General features: G+C 40.7%; 2 protein-coding genes across 4 annotated transcripts; one reads left to right on the top strand and one right to left on the bottom strand.

Annotated features, from left to right (window-relative positions):
• Positions 1 to 9,199: 9,199 nt before the first annotated feature.
• LOC148853613 (putative ABC transporter C family member 15) lies at positions 9,200 to 15,830 on the top strand. Its single transcript, XM_088983514.1, has 10 exons — positions 9,200 to 10,398; positions 10,568 to 11,997; positions 12,135 to 12,221; positions 12,338 to 12,937; positions 13,060 to 13,224; positions 13,610 to 13,904; positions 14,262 to 14,782; positions 14,862 to 14,925; positions 15,073 to 15,312; positions 15,483 to 15,830. The coding sequence occupies exons 1-10, from the start codon at positions 9,558 to 9,560 to the stop codon at positions 15,593 to 15,595; spliced, it is 4,356 nt and encodes a 1,451-aa protein (XP_088839640.1). The 5' UTR covers positions 9,200 to 9,557; the 3' UTR covers positions 15,596 to 15,830.
• Positions 15,831 to 16,026: 196 nt separating this feature from the next.
• LOC148853612 (uncharacterized) lies at positions 16,027 to 20,870 on the bottom strand. 3 transcript variants are annotated; one of them, XR_016112702.1, is made up of 6 exons: positions 20,438 to 20,870; positions 20,279 to 20,326; positions 19,888 to 19,976; positions 18,875 to 19,772; positions 17,897 to 17,985; positions 16,027 to 16,403 (listed from the first exon to the last, which is right to left on the bottom strand). XR_016112702.1 is itself a non-coding variant. In XM_088983516.1 (3 exons), exons 1-3 carry the CDS (start codon positions 18,911 to 18,913, stop codon positions 16,256 to 16,258), a joined length of 276 nt encoding a protein of 91 aa, XP_088839642.1. In that variant the 5' UTR covers positions 18,914 to 19,309; the 3' UTR covers positions 16,027 to 16,255. The 3 variants fall into 3 exon arrangements, 1 of the variants encoding a protein (XP_088839642.1); XR_016112703.1 differs by lacking the exon at positions 20,438 to 20,870 and having other exon boundaries at positions 20,279 to 20,422; XM_088983516.1 differs by lacking the exons at positions 19,888 to 19,976; positions 20,279 to 20,326; positions 20,438 to 20,870 and having other exon boundaries at positions 18,875 to 19,309.
• Between the last annotated feature and the right edge of the window lie 408 nt (positions 20,871 to 21,278).

The following is a 21,278-nucleotide window of genomic DNA, read 5'->3' as shown; positions in this document are numbered from 1 at the left end:
GCATCTGCCCACAGTCCCTGGGTATTACAAGGTGGTTTGGCCCAGGGACCACTTAGGGTAAGTGTTGGGCCCATAGAGCCCATAAGATGGGTTTCAGGGGGTGTACTGTCCATAACAGTGTACTCGGGCATGCCTTGTAACAAAGGCTGGGCCGAATCCATGTGGCTGATGTGTAGATCAATGTTTGGGTCCCACGCCATACAAGGAAGCCCAACTGGGCAGCAGTTTGGAAACCTAAGTGAGTACATAACCCTAAATGGGCCTTAAGCTCGTTTCAAACTGGGCTGATTTGATCAGTCAATTAAAAGGGGCGAATTCTGAGGTGGATCATCTCATAGGATTGGGCATAGACCCTATTCACTTAGAGAGTCAAAGATCTAAATAAGATTTAGATCTGGAAGCCTTCTAATTAGATTAGGAGATGGCTGATCTGATCTGCAGATAAGATAGGGGTTCTCCCTTATCACTTAAAGGGACTTCTAATTCAAATATAATTTGAGTCAACACTCCTACTAGGATTAGAAGCTGATCCCTTTAAATCTATAAAAGGAGGAGGGGGCGGCAACCTTTAGACATGGAACCCAAAAACTCTTGTCTTCAGAGCTGAAATCATAAGAAGAGAGAATTCTGCACCCCGCGAAATCTCTCTTGCCGCCTCCTTCCTGTCGCCGCCATTACCTTCAGTTCGATCTCCAGTTCTTGGGAGAAATCAAGATCTGATCTTGATATCAATCTAAAATTGATTGGAGTTGTACTCACAAGCCATCCAGTTGATTCTTGCGAAGGGTCAACTTCTTTTGAAGAACATTGTTGATTCTGTTCCATCCTGCACTGCGTCATTTTCAGTGGGAGCAGTCTTTGGATCCTTCCTTGGGCATGAACATCTCCATTGGGAGATATTATTTCTCTCTATCAGGTACCTCCTCCCTCCTACTCTTTTTGATTCAGATCTGGTTTGGTTGATGGTTCAAGATTGATCACTGGAAAAATATGTTTTTCTAAAATAGGGAATTCGATTCCCTGTAAAAATGGGAAAAATTTTTGAAATTCGTCCAATCCATTTCCCAAGACTTGGACGTCCATCTGATGGCTATTCCTTCAGTAAGGTATGGGGGTAAAGGATTGAAGATGAAATATGAGAAGGTGGTTGGAAGAATAATTACAAAACAGTTGAAATGTGGACTTCTCGTGGACGCAGCTCATCGGTGAGGAGGAACTCATTGAAGGGTGCAAAAACAAAATAGTATCATCGTCGTCTCGTCGCAGCGAAGAACTGTGAAGAACTGTGAGTATGTGAATCGGCAGAAACAAGTCAATGGCACCACCACCCAGGTTCATTGGAAAGATACCATCAACTGAATTTGTTCTACCATTCATTTGGGTAGTTGTGTCTCGCAGCGACAGATGAAGATCGACTAATTAACATCTTTTCTTCCTTATGGATTTATCGAGAAACAACTAACACGAATACAGAGGCAGAGAAGTGAAACCCCACAGGCAGAGAAGACGATGGTAGGCAGAAGAAGACGATGAATGCCGAGGCAGAGAAGACGATGGAACCATCACACACATTGAATTAAACCCTCTTCTAAACCACACAGGGCTGGAGCCATCGCACACATTTCTTCACATGAATACAGAGAAAACGATGAACAATATTCCTACCCTTTTTTGATATTTAAAAAAAATATATATCTTATTTTAATTATTTTATAAAAATATTATATTTTATTAATATTCAAGACAAAAAAGTTGCCCTTATCTGCGAAAAACCCAAAAAGAAATCCATGGCTCCATCATCAATAAGCCACACCTGAATGTCGACACCATGTGGCCATGAATACCCTCATCTCTACCGCGCTCTCCGTTAACTGCATTTAATAAAACAATTAATAAGAATCTTCGATGTCGCCTTCTCCATTATCTTCGGACTTCTGATTCTGAGTAGGGTTGGTGGAGCATGGTCGTATCCGTACGTGGCGTTGTTGGTTGATTCCCTACCCAGGCGGTTTATAAAACCGGAAATCAAGTCGATCGACCGGTAGCTCAAATGGTCTAACCATTGAATCGAGCCAGTGTCCAGTGACCCTTTTCTGGTTTTCATGCATGTGAAATGTGATGATGCAATCTTGCCATTTGCTGTTTTCAATTAAAATAATGGAAGTTTGTGGAGTTTTACAGCATATGATGTCCTATTCCTATATTCATTCTAAAAAAAAAGTAAGACCTAAAATAAAATAAAATCTAGAACAAAATTAAATTAGAATTTGCATTCTTTCATTTGCAGTCCCCAAGCATTTATTCTGGTACAGTGAATATATATTCTAATTCATTTTTGTTTTTGGTTTTAATTTGCTTCAGATTTTATACCATTTCATCTGCAATGCAATCAAACAATAAAAAAAAGAAAGATGAAATAGGAATTAATACATCAAAATTTGCATTCACAGTACAAATGAAATTTCACCACAAATAAGTTATAATATTTTTATAAAAGATTTTCTAATGTAAATGATTCATTATTAAGAAAACGACCTCCTTCACAGTTTGGATAAAAAAATGAATTAGAATATATATATTTTTTTAACTCATTGAACTTTTGACCCCCAAACTCATCATTTAAAACATGCTATATATGTGTTTGGATTATAGTTGAGCTTGCAAAGGAGGCCGCAGCGTTCGCGACCATCCTCTCTCTCTAGCTACGTTGGTACTATGCATAATGCATAATGGATAACCACGACCTAGCTGGAGGAGTGTCTTGTAACTCATGAAAGTGATACTATCTATAATATCTCTGAATCGATTAATCTAACATGCAATTTCCTGGAACTTGGTATATTGAACTGAGTTACGATGTTTGAATTGGTCTACAAATCAATTTCAGCTTAAGCTGGAAACTCGTCACACAAACAAACGAGACCAGCCGCCTAGAACCAAAGAAAAGTATGCAACGATAGCTGGAACCTAGTACGACCTACAAAATTGCCCACCAATTGTACCTACCATAAATATAAAAAGCAACAACTGGACTTAATCCACGGACAGATTCAGTCCACTCTTAAAAATCTTAATTCCAAAATTCTCCCAACACTGTTCCAACAAACCACTATAGTTAGATATTGAAAATATCTTCCTCTATCATCTATCATTCCCCTTGTCTAAGGTTGCAATGGCTGGTTGGAACATCGTTGGGATCGTGTTTTGATAGCCGATCGAAACTCGATCGTTTATAGCTATTGATGGAGCGTGATTCGGTCGGTCTTAGCTATCAACGATTTCGCCTCTGAGTTAGAGCGACAGGGAGCCTGAAACAGGAAAGATGAGGGAACTCCAGGGGGAACCCGGTGAGATAACTCCGAAGCTCAAGTTAGTAATCTCTCAAAGGCAAAGTATAGACCAGATGGCGCAAAGTTCACATACCTTGTTTGCTAGGGGTAGGGGGCCTTTTATAATCACTTCGTGCACTCGCTCCGAGGCCCTTGTCAGGTCGGGTATGATTATCCTTGCATCTGTCAACTCGGGCGCCGTCTTTTCTAATGGGACAGAACCGTCACTGCCTTTTGTCGGAACCGTCTCTCTAACTGGAGATGGCGGTGTCAGGAGGCGGTGGCAAGTGGCCGTTTGGAGAGCGGCCGTCAAGCGTCAGATCCCAAGTCAGTCAGGTGCACCGCCCTAGGGTACGGACTTCCTCGGTGTCAGGCCTAGTGCGGTTTATTTGGTTTTGGTGCCCTGAGGACAATGTGGAGTGGTGAGCGAGGCGGAGTCTTGAGTTCAGAGGTATGTATAGGGCAGGTCAGTTCGACGAGGTGTATCCCGAACTGTTGCATGGCAGGCCAGTTCGGCGAAGTATGTCCCGAACTTGTTGCATGCAGGCCAGTTTGGATTACTTTCTCGTTTGGGGCCAAGGGTGAGTTCGGGCCCCTAGTAGGGAATTCGGACCACTGGTTTCTCCCCTTGGTGCTCGTGCCTTAGGCTTGCTTTTGTGCCAAGCTGTTGCCTTTGCCACGTGTCGCATAACTGTGAGGTCGGGCCAAATCTTCCTTCATCAGCTATCAAATACAGAAATCCTATTTCCACTACATGGCCAGCCTGGTATGGGCCCTTGCTGTTCTCTACCAGCCGGAATAATATGACATAAAAACAACCAGTCATTATCCCAATTAGGATAGCAATATCAACTGTATCATTTCTTTTTTTTTTTTTTTTGAAATTAGAGTTCATTAACAGTCAAGCAAGGGCGTCGGAGGAACAAACTGTGATAGCTGCTCTGTTGAGTGCGGCTTCGATCAGTGCAAGTTCATGCTTATACCATTCCAACAGCCTCTTGCAATTTTGCATTGGAAATATCTTCCCACGAAATAAAATATATAAGTATGGAGATATTCACAATGCAAGTTCTTCGAATAGGTATTGTACTGACCAAAGTTGATGGTGTCCCACTTGGCGGCTTGGTTGCCTGGCACAGGTGCTGACTTGGCGGCTTGGCCCAGGTGCCGACCTGGCAACCTGGCACAGGCGCCAACTTGGCGACCTGCGAGACGTGCTCGCCGACAAATTTCGCATACATATCCTAACACTCCCACGATCCTTGGAAGTTGGCCCACGTGCCAAACGACCCGGAGGGTAGTCAACGTGCATGGCGATTGCCTCAGGGAATCTCAGACCACTTAGACGACTTCTCGAAAATCTCGGATGCGATGCGTGAAGCCCATGCCAAACAATGCCTATATAAAGGCACCAACCCCAATGGCACAGGGGGGCAAGTAAGCATATTTTAGCTCTCATACTTTTTGATTTTTAGCTCGCAGTCTACTATGAGAGTACTGACTTAAACATCGAAACAACCTCACCGGGTTAGCCACCTCGGGTCCTCTGACATTGATTCATTGTAGGTCTCTAAAGAACTACGAAGCTCAACAATCAATCCAGCTCGCCACCAAGCAGCTCGGCCCTTTGGTCAACTCGTCAACTAATAGGCATCTAGGCCCTCTGGTCAGCTCGGCAACTAATAAGTAGCTTGGCACTCAGGTCAGCTCGGCAACTAATAGGCATCTCGGCCCTCTGGTCAGCTCGGCCCTCTAGTCAGCTCAGCACCCAATAGGCAGATCGACACTTTGGTAAACTCGTCACCTAATCTTCCTAGCTCGGCCCAGTCAGCTCGTCACCTAACCTTCCTAGCTCAACCCAGTCAGCTCGACACCTTACCTGCCTAGCTCGACACCTAATCGGCCCCTAGCTCAGCCTGGTCAGCTCGGCATCCAGGTCCTCATCCAACAAAAGTTCACTTCGGCCTCTGAGTCATCGGCCACTTGAAAGCAGACCAAATGACGAGGTACTTAGCACAAAAAATTGATACATCACCAAAAAATTGACCCATCAATTGGTGTCATCTGTGGGAAATGCTACAAAAAGCAAAGTTCTCATCCTTCGAAAGTCTAAGTCCTCTTCTTTCAGAAAGCTAAGTTCTCACCTTTTAGAAACTAAAAACTCTCACTTTCTAGTTTCCATTTTTTATGAACTCAAAGACTATGCAAGAAGTTGATGTCCAACAAACTAAGCAGCACTGCCAACTTTATTTCAACTCAGATAAAGCCTCATCAGTCCTCTTTGTGAGGTACCCTCTACAAAGATGAGCTCTTCGTGGCTTCTGCAGGAGTAGGCGGCCAACAAACTGCATGGACGCCCCTGCCTGTCGAGCCTTCCAAGGTTCCCGTGCGAGCTGGTGACCTAAAGTCAGTAGTGCTACCCCCATAGGTCGAGCTCTTAGTAGCTTCTTGTAGGAGTGGGAAACCGACGTCACTAACGAGGCTAATGCAACGCAGTCGTAGCTCTAAGGTGCCGAGCTGATAAAAGACCTCGGCACCACATAAGACCCAGTCGCCTTTTCGGCATGGGCAAAATCAAGGGTAAGGAGAGTGGACTGCGAGTCGCTCCCAGAGCCTAAGGAATTGAATCGACACTTACAAACTCATCGAATTAGTCATTTTAGGACAAAAGGAGCAATTTACTCCCTTCGTCGAGTTACTTTCAGCTCGGGAGTGGGGGCAAATGATGAGGGGGGATTTGGCCTCCCAATGATATTGTGACACATGGCACCTTGGAACAACTAGGTGACACCCGAAACCACTTAGGCAACAACTTACCTTAGCCGAATTGATGGTGTCCCACTTGGCGGCCTGGCCCAGGTGCGAACTAGCGGCCTGGCACGGGCACCGACCTGGCGGCCTGGCACAGGTGCTGACCTAGCGACTTGCGAGACGTGCTTGCCAACAAATTTGGCATGCATATCCTAACACTCCCACGATCCTTGGAAGTTGGCTCACGTGTCGAATGATCCGGCGGGTGGTCAACGTGCATGGCGGTTGCCTCAAGGAATCTCAGACCACTTAGACGACTTCTCGAAAATCTTGGATGCGGTGCGTGAAACCCACGCCAAACAATGCCTATATAAAGGCACCAACCCCAATGGCATAGGGGGGGGGGGGATATAAGCATATTCTACCTCTCATACTTTCTAATTTTTAGCTCGCAGTCTACTATGAGAGTATTGGCTTAAGCATTGGAGCGACCTCGCCGGGTCCTCAAACATTGATTCCTTGTAGGTCTCTAAAGAACTACGAAGCTCAACAATCAATCCAGCTCGCCACCAGGCAGCTCGACCCTCTGGTCAGCTTGACAACTAATAGGAATCTAGGCCCTCTGGTTAGCTTGGAAACTAATAGGCAACTCGACACTCTGGTTAGCTCGGCCCTCTGGTTAGCTTGGCAACTAATAGGCAACTCGACACTCTGGTTAGCTCGGCCCTCTGGTCAGCTTGGCAACTAATAGGTAGCTCGGCCCTCTGGTCAGCTCAGCACCTAATAGGCAGCTTGGCACTCTGGTCAACTCGTCACCTAACCTGCCTAGCTCGGCCCAGTCAGTTCGACACCTAACCTGCCCAGCTTGACCCAGTTAATTTGGTGCCTAATCGGCCCCCAGCTCGGCATACAGGTCCTCATCCAGCAAAAGTTCACTTCAACATCTGAGTCATCGGCCATTTGGAAGCAAACCAAATGATGAGGTACTTAGCACAAAAAATTGATGCATCAAAAACCAATATTTTCAATCTTTGCTTGCAGGTTTATTTGAAGTTCAAATCAACCCCCCACAACATTCCACAGCACATCACCGCCGTGTATCAAAAACATCTCCCAAAGATGACATCATCATTTCTGGTATTATCGGGAGATGTTCCTAATACATTGCAGGAATTTACCCATAAAAATTGCAAGTATATATACGTGCAAGCAATTACCAACTTACAAACTCAACTGCCGACGTGGACGCACTCAGACAGATCCTGAAGCCCATCTTTAATTTATCACCATTTGCTTCAGACTTTTCAAACTTGTCCACAAGCCGCCTTGGCCCATAAACTTTATATAAAAGTTCAGTTTATTAGTAGCTTTCGTGGAAACAAATAAGCAACGACTCAGAAAAAGGAGATCACGAGTGTGAGAGGGTGAAATCAAAGAGACAGACCCATCTTTTCTGTATAAAACTATCTCCACATTATTTTATCAATATATATATATATATATATATATATATATATATATATATATATATATATATATATATATATATGTATGTATGTATTTATAAAATATTCCTGAATAATTAAAAAATTACTGCAATTGGTTCATCTTATTGAAAAATGTTTGTTTTCCACAATCATTTTCATTTTACATACAAGTAAACACCATAAAATAGTAAAAATGAAAATGCATACATTTTGTTTTATTTACTTGCAAACAAACAGAGCCCTAGCTATATCAACACATTAGAGGAAATCGTATTTCTAAACCAAAAAATTCAATTTCAAGCTTCAGCTTTGAAACGAAAAAGGGATATCATACAACTAATAAATTATTAATTTGGTTCAGAAAAATGCTTTTTAACCCGGAAAGGGAACCAATTTTCTGGTTTAGTGGTTCAACCAGGTAAAATACCCATTATGTCATAAATCATTTAGTAAAATGTTAAAAATACTAAAATAGATAAAATACAAAAAATACATAACATTTTGTAAAAAAAAAAGAATTAGACATGTCTCTAATATATTCCTATTTAACAAAAAATAAAAGACATTCTATGATTCAAAAAAAAAGGCTTAATGTGTAACCCATGCATGGCTTGTTATTCAAGTTGTATGAATTGTTCAATGGTTCAACCAGTTGGTTCTCCGGTTTTTTTTAACTCAATCAATGCTTTTTTAGATAAATGATTCAGGGGTTAAACATACCCGGAATTCTGGTTGGATAACCAGTCTTCATAAGAAAAAAAGATGATCAACTATAAGGACGGATTAAAAACATTGACCAAAACGTGGTCTGAAAAAAAAAATGTATAACCAAACATCAGGCGTGGTCCGAAAAAATGGATTTCAGATGTGGCATGAATAAATCTATCACAAAATAATAGGCCTTCCCTTATCAAGGACACTATTGATCTTATATCCCTCAAAAAACAGCCCAGATCAGAATTTTATAACCACATAGTACAGGAAGAATGCATCCCCACCGTGAATTGATACCAAATTTACAGGCAGGATGTAATTTATAGGGAGGAGAGGGCTAATAGTGGGGTTGGAATTCTGAATTCTACATCGGGTGTTTTCGTACTTCTCCTAAAAACAGCCGTCGCTCATTCAATTGAGGCCTTAAATCGTCATTAGTTTTTATTAGTAATAATTGGAGTCGAATGGAAAAAAAAAATCCTGAATTTACATCAACCAGTATTTTGAGATAGGATCGGATGCAATCAGCTTTTGTGATTAAAAAGGTTTAGAATGTCTTGAGGGGAAAAAAGAATTTTTAGATAAAACATATTCCCATAAAACAGGATCGATGAATTTAATAGATTCCCTCATGCCCATAATATTGATTATGTGTTTCAAATGAAGACATCGATGAAGCCATTCTAGACCACAGATTTGACAGTTTGGATTCGTCTCATTAATAACTACAGGTGCAGAGATCAACTGTCGCGTAACTGTTGAGATTCTATTTACACTCGTACATAAATCGATTAAACTACATACGCATATGATACTTATCGTATATACACTGTAGCATGGATTGACAGAAATCGTCACGTGGTGAAGGTGTGTTCTCTAATTCTCTTATTTAAATGAATCAAGAGATCTAAGAGATACCTCTTCATCATCACGTCTCAGAGCCACGTGCTTCTCTCCCTACTGTTACAGGTCGATAATCGAACTGAGGATTTTCTGAAGAATTCTGTTCTAGTTCATGGTGTTTATGTACTAGAATTCCGTTTTGCCTATCCATTATGTCTTTTGTTCTTCATTCTTTATTGTTCTCTTATCTGAACTGGGCTTCATCTAGACCTTTTCCGCATGTTTCAGGAGGTGGCAAAATTTTTCTGCTCTGTAGCTTTCCACCTTTTGTTTTCTTCCCCGGATTTCTTAGGTTAATTTTATGTTAGTTAATTGAACATAGGTTTTTTTTTTTTTTTTTTTTTTTTTTTTCTGTCTTCAACTGTTAGCTTTGATGGGGTACTCTTTAAAGGTCATAACTGCAGTTGGTTTCTCACTATTTCTAACGTGGTTTCTGGTAGAAGTTTTGATACATAGAAAAAGGAGAGATGCAGGAAATGAATCGTCAGAGCAAGGAAGTACAAAAAGAAAGTTTACAGTTGCTACGAAGATGGTTTTTCTTTTGAACGTTTTAATCTCGGTTTGCTATCTGGGTTTTTGTTTTTATGACATTTGGAAGCTCAAAGCTATCTCCATGGAGTCTGTTTTAGAGGCAACAGCTTGGATTTTAGTGACTTCATTTGCAGTCTACTCAAAGAATGGAACAGGCAAAGCAGAAGAGAAGAGCTGGCCTTTGGTCCTTATTTTCTGGTGGATCTTCACTAGCGTTCGCAATGCTTTCTCTGTTGTCGTCTACCTCCTGTCTCATTACAAATCCACAGCATTGCCTGATTTTGTCCCGGAGGTAAATATGGCAGATATCGCTTCCTTTCCCTTCTCCATACTGCTCTGTATCAGCGCGTTCCGTTCCGGCCATGGGAAAGGACCCCAAGAGCTCGAACGCCCACTACTTCAAAGAGAGGACGATCATGTTTTCGGAGACGCTTTCACTTTAGCCAACGCTGGGATTTGGAGCCGGTTAACTTTCCGGTGGCTAAACCCTCTGTTTGAGAAGAGCCAAACTCAAAAGCTTCAACTGTCCCACATTCCTTCTGTTCCTGAATCCGAAACAGCACAAAATTCCTCTTTCTTGCTACAAGAATCACTTCGACTACAGAAAACCAGAGCTTGCTTTCTTCCCAAAGCTACAATCCGTGCTAGCTGGAAACCTCTAGCGATAAATGCACTTTTTGCAGGTATGACAAACTGGTTTTTCATGGCTTAATTTATTAGCTTAATTAGTCTTTATATATATATATATATATATATATATATATATATATATATATATATATATATATATTAATAAAACAGTTTTTAAGCATTTTACGAACTAACGAGTTTGGCGCATTTCTTTCCTTTCAGGCATGAACACAATTGCTTCTTACATGGGTCCCTATCTAATCACGAATTTTGTCAATTTCTTAGCACAAAAACGTGATGGCTCCAGCCACCTCTACGGACTGTGTCTTGCATTTATTTTCTTTTCTGCAAAGACAGTTGAATCTCTTTCACAGAGACAATGGTACTTTGGTGCAAGACTGATTGGATCCCGAGTCAGGGCAGCTCTCATGGCATTAATTTATCAGAAATCCCTCTCAATCAAATACGTTGGCCCAAGTAATGGAAAATTTGTAAATTTAATCAATGTGGACACTGAGAAGGTTGGTGACTTCTTTTGGTATGTTCATGGAGTGTGGTTGCTTCCTATCCAGGTCTTTCTCGCTCTAATCATCTTGTGCAGAAACCTTGGCTGGGCCCCCTCTTTTGCTGCACTTCTCACCACAATCCTGGTGATGGTGAGCAACACTCCATTGGCTACTTTGCAAGAAGGACTCTACTCCAAGATCATGGAAGCTAAGGACACGAGAATCAAAGCTACCTCTGAAACATTGAGGAGCATTAGAGTCTTGAAACTGCACTCGTGGGAAAGCACCTATTTGAAGAAACTCCTCAAGCTTAGAGAAGTAGAGAGAAACTGGTTGGAGAGATGTCTGTATACACGCTCAGCAATTGCTTTTCTCTTCTGGGCTTCACCGACTTTGGTCTCAGTCATCACATTTGGTGTTTGCATTATTGTTAAGACTCCTTTAACATCCGGTACAGTTCTCTCCGCTCTAGCAACTTTTCGGATTCTACAGGAACCCATCTACAATCTCCCAGAGCTAATTTCCACAATTGCTCAGACCAAAGTCTCAATTGATCGAATCCAAGATTTCATTGGCCAAGAAGAACAGACGGAACTCATAGCTAATTATAATGCAAAAGCATGTGATGTGGCAATTGAGATCGAGGTGGGCGAATACACTTGGGAAACAAGTAACTCGGACGTAAATAAACCCACGATCAGAATCCCTGATAAGATTAAAATCTTGAAAGGTGATAAGGTTGCCATTTGTGGGTCAGTAGGGTCAGGTAAGTCGAGCTTACTGTGTAGCATACTTGGAGAGATCCCGAAAACTTCAGGAGCGGAAATCAAGGTATACGGGTCCAAAGCTTACGTCCCACAGAGTGCTTGGATTCAGACGGGTACAATTAGAGAAAATGTTTTGTTCGGTAAGGAAATGAAGATGAGTTTCTACGAGGACGTCTTGGAAGGTTGTGCATTAAATACGGATATTAAGTTGTGGGCTAATGGAGATCTGTGTGTAGTGGGAGAAAGAGGAATTAACCTGAGTGGGGGGCAGAAGCAGAGGATTCAGCTGGCTCGGGCAATCTACAGCAGTTCCGACGTCTATTTGCTTGATGATCCTTTCAGCGCAGTGGATGCACATACAAGAGCACATCTCTTCAAGGTAAAACAACACACTGTAATCTTCTCAGATAAATTGAATTTACATCATGAAGCATTTGAAAACAGGTCCGTAGTCCTCATTCCCCATTGTAGGATTGATGGATAAAAGTTTGTTAAAACTTACAAGCTTTTGTACAGGAATGTTTACTGCGATTACTGTCACGGAAAACTGTCATTTATGTCACTCATCAATTGGAATTTTTGGATGCTTCGGATCTTGTTCTGGTAAGCTGCATCTTCTTATAGACTGCAGGCAATATTATAATTTATTTGACAGTAGAACCAGATTTTTTTCTTATTCCTTTCCTTTCTTTTCTTTTGTTAATTAACATTCTCCATAGGTACTGAAAGATGGGAACATTGTTCAGCATGGAAAATACAAGGATTTGATTGCAGATCCAGATGGTGAGCTTGTCAGACAGATGGCAGCCCATAGCCAATTTCTATGCCAAGTGAGCCCACCCCAAACACACAGTTCTCTAACCTCTGGAGCCCAGCACAGAAATCATGAGGTCACAGAGAAAAAATTGAATGATTCCAAAGGCAATAGCAAGTTGACAGAAAGAACTCATCAAGATGAAACTGAATCTGGTCGAGTGCAATGGGGGGTTTACTCAAAGTTTGTGACTTCTGCATACAAAGGAGCTCTAGTTCCAGTGGTTATTCTCTTCCATGTTCTCTTTCAGGGATTACAGATAGGCAGCAATTACTGGATTGCTTGGGAAACTGAAGAGGAAGGTAAGGTGAGCAAGGAGAAGTTGATAGGAATGTTCACCTTGCTGTCTGGCGGGAGCTCCCTCTTCATCTTGGGAAGGGCAGTCTTGCTCTCAACTGTTGCCATCACGACTGCTCAGAATCTGTACCTGGATATGATCACTTCCATCTTTCGGGCACCGATTTCCTTCTTTGACACCACTCATACCAGCCGAATTCTCAACAGGGTCAGTTCTTTGGATAATTTCAAGCTCCTTTTCTTTTCTCTAATTGGTGGGGAAGGAGGCAATTATAGTACATAAACATTCACCTTGTAATAACTACTCAATTTGTTTGTCTTTTATTGCAGTCTTCTACAGATCAGAGCACAGTGGATACAGACATTCCCTACAGACTAGCTGGATTAGTGTTTGCGGTTATTCAGCTCTTAAGTATTATATTCCTAATGTCTTATGTTGCCTGGCCAGTGCTCCTTCTTTTCCTTGTCATCATTGCAATCTCTGCATGGTATCAGGCAAGAAAACTAATCCCCCCCTTGAACGTCTGTGGCATTTTAACATATTTTAATCTAATAATTGGACATTTTACTCTTATAGAAGAGATTCAAGTTACTGCACCAATATATCTCCCTAAACTATTCAATACCTTCATTGTGTTGAATAATCAAAGGAATATAATAATCAGTTGGTCAAGAATCACTTTATTGCATGGCTAGTATCATTCAGGAGGTTGGCTTCTGCTCCAGGAGATTCTGAAAGTAGGACCCATTTACTAGCCAATTTCACTTCTCTGTTCATTACCTGCCATAATAAACTGTTTTGCTATTGGCAGATTTGACCTGTTCAACGAAATCCCTATTTCAAAGACTAATCTCCAAAGTATCCCTAATTTGTCTGCAGGCTTACTACATCTCCACCGCCAGAGAACTAGCTAGGATGGTTGCAAGCAGAATAGCTCCAATCCTCCACCACTTCACAGAGACAATTGCCGGGGCAGCAACTATCCGCAGCTTCAATCAGGAAGATAGCTTTCTTGCCAAAAACCTAAGCTTGATTGATGATTTCTCTAGCCTCTCCATCCATAATTCTGCCACAATGGAATGGCTATCTGTTCGAATCAACTTCCTTTTCAACCTGGGATTCTTCCTTGTTCTAATAATCTTAGTGAGCTTACCAAAGGCAGCCATTAACCCAAGTAAGCTCCTGCCTCTCTGTCCCATATTAAGTGGTATTCATGGGCACATGCAAGGGTTGCAACCCACCAACTTCCTCACATGTGGGAAAACATGTTTCAAAATTTTAACAGAAAGCAAGAGATTATCTATCATGATCAACCACACGTAGTCGATCATTTTCAGTAGATATTCCTGGTTGAGAGAGTAGGTGGGTACTGGGAGCAATTGCCCTGCATGTGCACCATTTGTATGATAGTTCTTATCAGTAAACCATCCTTGTGGTGTCCATGATGGGCACCTTAAGTTTCTTGTTCTTCAAATCCATTAATATGATATTGATCAATCTAAATTGTAGCACTAATGAGGATGTATTCCAGGCTTGGCAGGACTGGCAGTTACCTATGGTTTGAACCTCAATGTTATACAAGCTTGGGTCATATGGAACCTGTGTAATGTTGAGAATAAGATGATCTCAGTTGAGAGAATTCTTCAGTTCTCTAAAATACCAAGCGAGGCACCACTAGTGATTGAAGATTGTAGACCAGCACCTGAATGGCCAAACAGTGGAACCATTGAATTCCAAAACCTCCATGTTCAATACAGCCCTGCACTCCCCATGATTCTCAAAGGGATCAACTGCAGATTCCCAGGAGAGAAGAAGATTGGAGTTGTTGGCAGGACAGGCAGTGGCAAATCAACTCTTATCCAAGCTCTTTTCAGGGTGATGGAGCCCTCAGAAGGAAGCATCCTGATTGATGGAGTAGATATTTGTAAGGTTGGTTTGCAAGATTTGAGGTCTAGGTTGAGTATAATTCCACAAGATCCAACACTGTTTCAAGGAACAATCAGAACTAATCTGGATCCTCTACAGCAACATTCGGATCCAGAAATCTGGGAGGTAAAAACTTGTAAATCGTGTTTATTTATTTGGATGGAATGATTAGTCAAGCTCCAATTGAAACCCTTTGAGATTTCAGGCTCTAGATAAATGTCGTCTTGGGGAGATAGCAAGGCAAGATCAAAGGCTTCTTGATGCACCAGGTATCAGTTCTAATTAATGAATAAATATTATGTGGTTTATATTCTTTTGCTGTTAATTCATTGAAGATGGATCATAGACTGTCTACCTGAAGTGTTCCCAAGAGCCAAGATTGGTGTTTTTTTCCCTAAAATGTTGGAATGATTCAGTTGCAGACGATGGTGGAAATTGGAGTGTGGGGCAGAGGCAGCTTGTTTGCCTGGCTAGGGTGTTACTAAAGAAAAGAAGGATTCTGGTATTGGATGAGGCTACGGCTTCGGTGGATACAGAAACAGATAATGTGATTCAGAAAACAATAAGAGAAGATACAAGCAGTTGCACAGTCATCACCATTGCCCACCGAATACCCACTGTGACAGACAATGATCTGGTCCTTGTTCTTGATGAAGGTATAATAGCTAAGAAACCCACAAATAGAGAAGGAATATTTTTTACTATTCTAACACTGACCTTGTGTTGGGCCAAGCTTGGACCTTGGACCCAAGATCTTTAAATCCAATCCAACCTGCCCAACTCAGGGATAATTGTGATTAACATTTTTTGTGGTGTGCTGATACAGGAAAAATTGTAGAGTATGACTCCCCAACTCAGTTACTGAAAAATGACTCATCTGCATTCTCGAAGTTGGTAATGGAGTTCTTGATGAGGCCATCCCAGAGCAATCATCAGTAAATCCAGTTTCAGAAGATCAAGGATGGAGACCATGCACAAAAACTCATTCCTGTTTATCCATATACCACAAAGAAAATGACTCCGAAAGGTTGAGATAGCATAAACCTTTATCATTGTCCCAAGAATGCCAACAAGCATGGCAATAAAATGTAAAATGTAAATTCTGTAACTGGTGACATGGTTTCCAGTTTCCTAAACAACTTGTCTATACATTCTGAGCTCCGCCCTTTCTATACACTTTTTTGTCATGGATAATTATGTTTATTATTATCAGAAAAAGAAAAAAAAAAACTGAAGATTGTGAGGCCCCAACATGCTCGTTGGTTCATTCTCATAATAACATATTTTTTCCTATTAAGAATTTTAGTCAAAACCATCATGGATTAGGCATTTCAAATGCAAACCCATCTAAAATTATAACACAAATGAAATAATACCATACAAAACCAATTATTGAAATTTAATATAAATAAGATAGGAAGTCATACATCAATAACTTGCATTGTACAGCTACTTTATAATATTCTTTCAACAACCAAAAGAAAAAAGAAAGAAATGCTCCTCTGCCCAACTTTCTCTGTTTCTAACACATTGTGCAGCCGGATAAAATCCAAGTGGTATATGTTGCAGAAATGAGAACAAATATCAGCATTTTTTTTTTCAATTGGGATCTGAAAAGAACTTGTTGACGGATGGCATGATTTCGGGAGCTCTGTTACGCAGGAATTTCCTGAGGCCATGTTCTGCATATCTCTCACCCTCACTAAAATTGTCAAGCACTCCAGCGGCTCTGTTCTCTTTGGTAACCCTGATAACAAATTCAAATTTTAGTAAATGAATTCAAGTACTTTTATAGGGTACCAACTGATTCAGTTGGTCAAATGACTTGGAACCATATATAATTTCTCTATCATGGGAAATTTTTGGCTCTTACCTGATTGGAGGACATGTGTCCTACCAAATGCATTTTAGGTTTTAGGATTACAGTTTAAATGTTAAAAAACAAGAGGTGGTCGCATGCTTTCATCCAACCATGGTAGGAGCGAAGTAATGCCCAACCCCCATTACTAACCACTGACCAATAAACCACCTATACTACATATCAACGGAAATTCTTCTTTTCTCAGTTGAAGATAGGGTGTGCAAAACCAGTTCCAAACCAGACAATATAGGGTATGGAATAACAAAGCTTATCAATTGGGACAATTAGGTCTGACATGATAAAACCCCATTATAATTGAAACTTAGGGTCCGTTTGGTTTGTAGCCGGAATTGGAATTGGAATCGGAATGGTCTATTCCCATAGTCTGTTTGGTTCAGACAGGAATGAGAATGGGAATTAGAATCAGCAGGAATGGGATTTCATTCCCAAGGGAGGGGCAGGGAATGACCATTCCCTCAAATGGGGGAATGCCATTCCAGTAAGAATGGGAATGGGATTCCGATTCCGCCCAACCAAACAGTTGGAATCAAAATAGACCATTTCGATTCTGATTCCAGACCCCTATTCCTGCGAACCAAACGGGGCCTCATATTTTTCTTAACCTGTAAGTCGGCATTAAACCTATTTATTTGTTAACACATTTCTCTGCTTTGTTATGAATCATTGAATTAAGGTAACGGAAAAGGTTACATTGAGTTATCTCTTGATCTCCAAACCTAAGTGGATCCTGGTTTGAATTCCTATTATTATTAAATTTACATTGCTTATATTCTGTTTTAGTTTTGTGTTAAAACCTCTTTGTTAGCCAAGACTGAAGAAGTCGGTTGTAACAAACACTCTGGTAGATAGGTCATGTGGCTCCACTTGTATTTATGTTTAAATAGTCATCAAAATGAATGAGATTGCGTGTCTTTCTCTCCATTATTCAAGACTGGTTTACACTCTTGTATCTAATGCAATTGTCCGTAAACCTAATTTTGCATTTAAACCTTCGCTAGTTTCATCTATCAATATCATGTGATCAATAAACATCAGGCACCATGGAACCTCCTCTCTTGTATGTTTAATCAATTCATCTACGACTGGTACAAATAAATAGTGCTAAACCTAAATATACATAATCTTATATGCAATTTATATATAGTGGATTCAAATCTTGAACAGTTCAAAACAGTCAAAATCGATGCCAACCCAATTGTAATTATAGTCAAGACATATAACTCTATCTCTATACAAATATACAATTGGTTTGGTATGATGCAGTCTGCGACCTATTGACCGCGTTTTAATCCAAGTGTCCAGAGTTGGACTTGAGCTCTAACAAAGATATGGCCCATCTAGGAAGAGGCAAAGCATACCTAACATCAGGGTTGGTGTAGATGTTCCTTGCTAGTTGCATTGCGCAAATACCAACAGCTGTGCCGACCGCTGCAAAGAGTGGGTAGACCTATACATCACCGAAAGCCAAACAGGGTAAGACTATTTTATCCCATTTAACCAACTAATAATCTGACTTCTGGTCTCAAGCTATCACCGAATTATTTAATTACTTCAACATGACAAGAAAGCAACCCTATCTCATCCCACTTTAACAGACAATATAAATTCTCTTCTCAAGTTATACAAACTGTAATCTAAGGCCCAAGCTTCACATTACTCATGTTAAGAATCAAATGTCAAGTTCCTCCATAGAATCAGAATATAAAGCCATTCTCAGTCGTACATAGTATAATCTGTCATAAATGGCAAGCCAACTCGAATTGATTGATTTGGGTTTCTGTTATTTAACTTCATATAGATTGAGTTTTTTTTCCTCAAAGGTTTCTAAATTTTATGCACCAGAAGATCATTTAAATCTGGGGAAAGAAAAAAAAAAGAACACTACCAGGTTCTGAAATCAGAATATCAGACGTGCCCACCAATAATGCATAATTCCCAAAACAAAATTAACAATGCACATGCATCTAATTGGTGAAACATATTCCTATTTAGACAGCGTGGCCCAACAATCAGATCAGGACAGGGGTCTCAATCCTGTGTCACTTCTAGGAAGAGTTAAACCATGCAACTCTTGGGACCCTGCTCTGTTTCAATATTTAACCGGCCTGTTGACTATTGACCAATCTGGATCTACCATGTTTTACTATCTCGAATGATGAATGAAAAACAGCAGGAAAACAAAAAAGAGAAAGAAGAGACAATGAAAGAGAAAGTTGGGTAGCAAGCATTCTGAAGGAAGAGGAAGCAAAATACAGATTTTTTTTACCATTTTAATTACTTTTCGCGAGCCCAAAAAACAAAAAAGAACAAAAAAGAAAAACGGCTAGAGAAGATACCTCAGGTCTCAACCATCTACTCATGGTGGAAGAAGCCATCGCGAGAGAACCCAATACCACAGTTCAGAGCTATCCCTTCCCCAAACCAAAAAGCAAAGCAATATTAGAAAGACCACCACTATTTATATACACTTCGACGACTTACTGGCCGAAAAGATGGAACTCGCCTGCCAACCTTTCTCACGAGTCACGATATAATTGCAATTTGGAAAGCAGAAGGAACACGTTTGTTCATTTCTTCATTCAAAGTCTAAACCAAATTCCGGAACTTCTGGAATCCCTACCAATTAATTTCCTTCTTTTCCTTCCGGAAGCACCTAACGTGCACAACTTCGCTTTTGCTCCTTCAAGGAAGGAGCACAATACCATCGGCTGGTGGAAAATACGCCCACGTCACCTAAAAGGTCTCTGTGATCTGATTCATGTGTGGCGTGGCTTTATCATCCACCGTCAGATTTTTTGCCAAAATAAAACAGAAGTCAAAATCAAAACTTAAAAAACACTTTCAATCTTTTATTGCTCGAAGAGAAAGAGGTTGAAAAGCATACAAACTACTTCCAATTTACAATGCCCACTTACAACAATTGACAGGAACGAAAATTTCTCCCTCCGTTTTCTAACCCAACAAAAAGATAGATGTCATAAAAAACAAATATATAATCAATGAATTCTGAAGAATGAATCAAAGAACCCAGCAGCAGTACGAGATGGAATGGAAGAATGGTAGATGGTCCGGTTTCAGTTGTGCTTCTCCTTGGGCTCCGAGAAGAACTTGTTGACTGACGGCATGACTTCAGGAGGTCTATTTCGGAGGAACTTCCTGATGCTATGTTCTTTATAATTCTTACCCTCCTCAAAGTTATCAAACACCCCTTCACTTCTCTTCTGTTTGTTAACCCTGTAACAAAATTCTATCTTGTCTGAATCAATAAAAACACAGGCACAGCAGGTAAATACTCCAACTCCAACAACCATTTTTGACAAATGACAACGCAATAGCAATACAACTTCACCTCACATCAGGGTTGGAGCAGATATTCCGAACCAGTTGGAAGGCACAGAGACCAACAACACCACCAAGTGCTACCATCAATGGGTACACCTGTTACCATCCAAACACATTAGTTCCATCTCTTCTTGGTCATCCATTCCCACACCAATAAATGAACAACACGATTTATCTTTAAAAAAAATAATCCTTTATCTTCATATAATTAGTTAATTGTAAACAGAATTTTATCCCATCACCCCAGATCATGAACAACTACAGTGGGAACTGGGAACGACCCCCCAACCCCTGAAAAAACCCAGAGAGTAGAGAAACAATCAAACAACAAAAATTGTGCTGTGTCCATCATAAGGTTCGTTAACTAGAATTGACTAGAGAGTAGAGAAAAGAATTACTTCAGGCCTCGACCATCTATTGTAAGCAGAAGCCATTTTGGAGTTGCTCTGTTCAAATGAAAGACCCTTCTGTTCAACTTCGATGCAGAAACAAAGGACGAATGCAAAGTTGGAAAAGAAATAATTGAAAAACGAACGAGACCTTCCTTCCTTACATACCCAAAATCATGGAAAAAGGCCTCGAGAATCGGACAGCAGTAACCAAAACCAGCGGATCGAGTTGTTTTAAATTAGATAAAGATTTATCCGATGTTACAACACAAATATTTCTTGAATACTTTGAGCATATCTGATGTTTCTTTCTTCTTCCACTTCAGATTATGTTTTCTAATGGAGTTTGTTCGCAACAAACCGAAAATGGGGGCGGTCAGCTAGGCATAACGAATTGAATCAAACCACAAATGGCAAGTGTATAATCAGTTGAATTGGGCGCAGGAGCTTAAAGCTACAGAGCGTCAACACTCATAGCGCGATGCAGAGAGCAACAACCGTTTTAAACGCTCTAATAACGGCTCCCAGCCACTAACACTAGTCATGGTGCGGTGATGGTGGAATGCTAATGCCATCTGTAATAACTGCATCCACGTTAACTCTTGTATTACCATTTCAGCGAAAACCCTTATTTTGGTTTGGCAGTAAAATAGCTATTTTGGGTTTTCCGGGATTTACACCGAACATTACCTAAATTTGCCTGGATTGGATCCAGTTCCTAAAACCAGAAGCCACTAACTAACCCTCCCGATCGGTTTCATGTTGTTGTTGACTTTGGCCTAGAAGCAATATTTCGTGAAAATTTCAGAGAGCCAAGTTGACAATTGTTCACCGAGTACATGTTTCTCCTCTATTTAGGCTTTGGAATTCTTCAAAGCAACTCAACTAAAACTTTAGCCCTGCAAATGGGACCCAAGTAAAATGGCTGCCCCTATTGAGAAAGATTTTCCTACCGTGTCCATGCCGCAAAACAAATAACGCACTTGTTCAAGTGAAAAAGCATGTTCAA

This window comes from Nelumbo lutea, chromosome 4 (assembly GCF_056320005.1).
Source record: "Nelumbo lutea isolate HS-2025 chromosome 4, American lotus-T2T, whole genome shotgun sequence".
Taxonomy (NCBI): domain Eukaryota; kingdom Viridiplantae; phylum Streptophyta; class Magnoliopsida; order Proteales; family Nelumbonaceae; genus Nelumbo; species Nelumbo lutea.
The sequence above is the reverse complement of the archived record's forward strand: the minus strand, read 5'-3'. Positions and strand labels throughout refer to the sequence as shown.

Excerpts from the sequence above, each read along its gene's own strand:
- LOC148853613 (XM_088983514.1), top strand. The coding sequence starts at position 9,558 with ATGGGGTACTCTTTAAAGGTCATAACTGCAGTTGGTTTCTCACTATTT. Across the intron at positions 13,905-14,261 it reads AAAGGCAGCCATTAACCCAA|GCTTGGCAGGACTGGCAGTT; the intron begins GTAAGCTCCTGC and ends GATGTATTCCAG. Across the intron at positions 15,313-15,482 it reads GGTCCTTGTTCTTGATGAAG|GAAAAATTGTAGAGTATGAC; the intron begins GTATAATAGCTA and ends GTGCTGATACAG.
- LOC148853612 (XM_088983516.1), bottom strand. The coding sequence starts at position 18,913 with ATGGCTTCTTCCACCATGAGTAGATGGTTGAGACCTGAG. Across the intron at positions 17,986-18,874 it reads GTAGATGGTTGAGACCTGAG|GTCTACCCACTCTTTGCAGC; the intron begins GTATCTTCTCTA and ends GGTGATGTATAG. Across the intron at positions 16,404-17,896 it reads TACACCAACCCTGATGTTAG|GGTTACCAAAGAGAACAGAG; the intron begins GTATGCTTTGCC and ends ATTTGTTATCAG.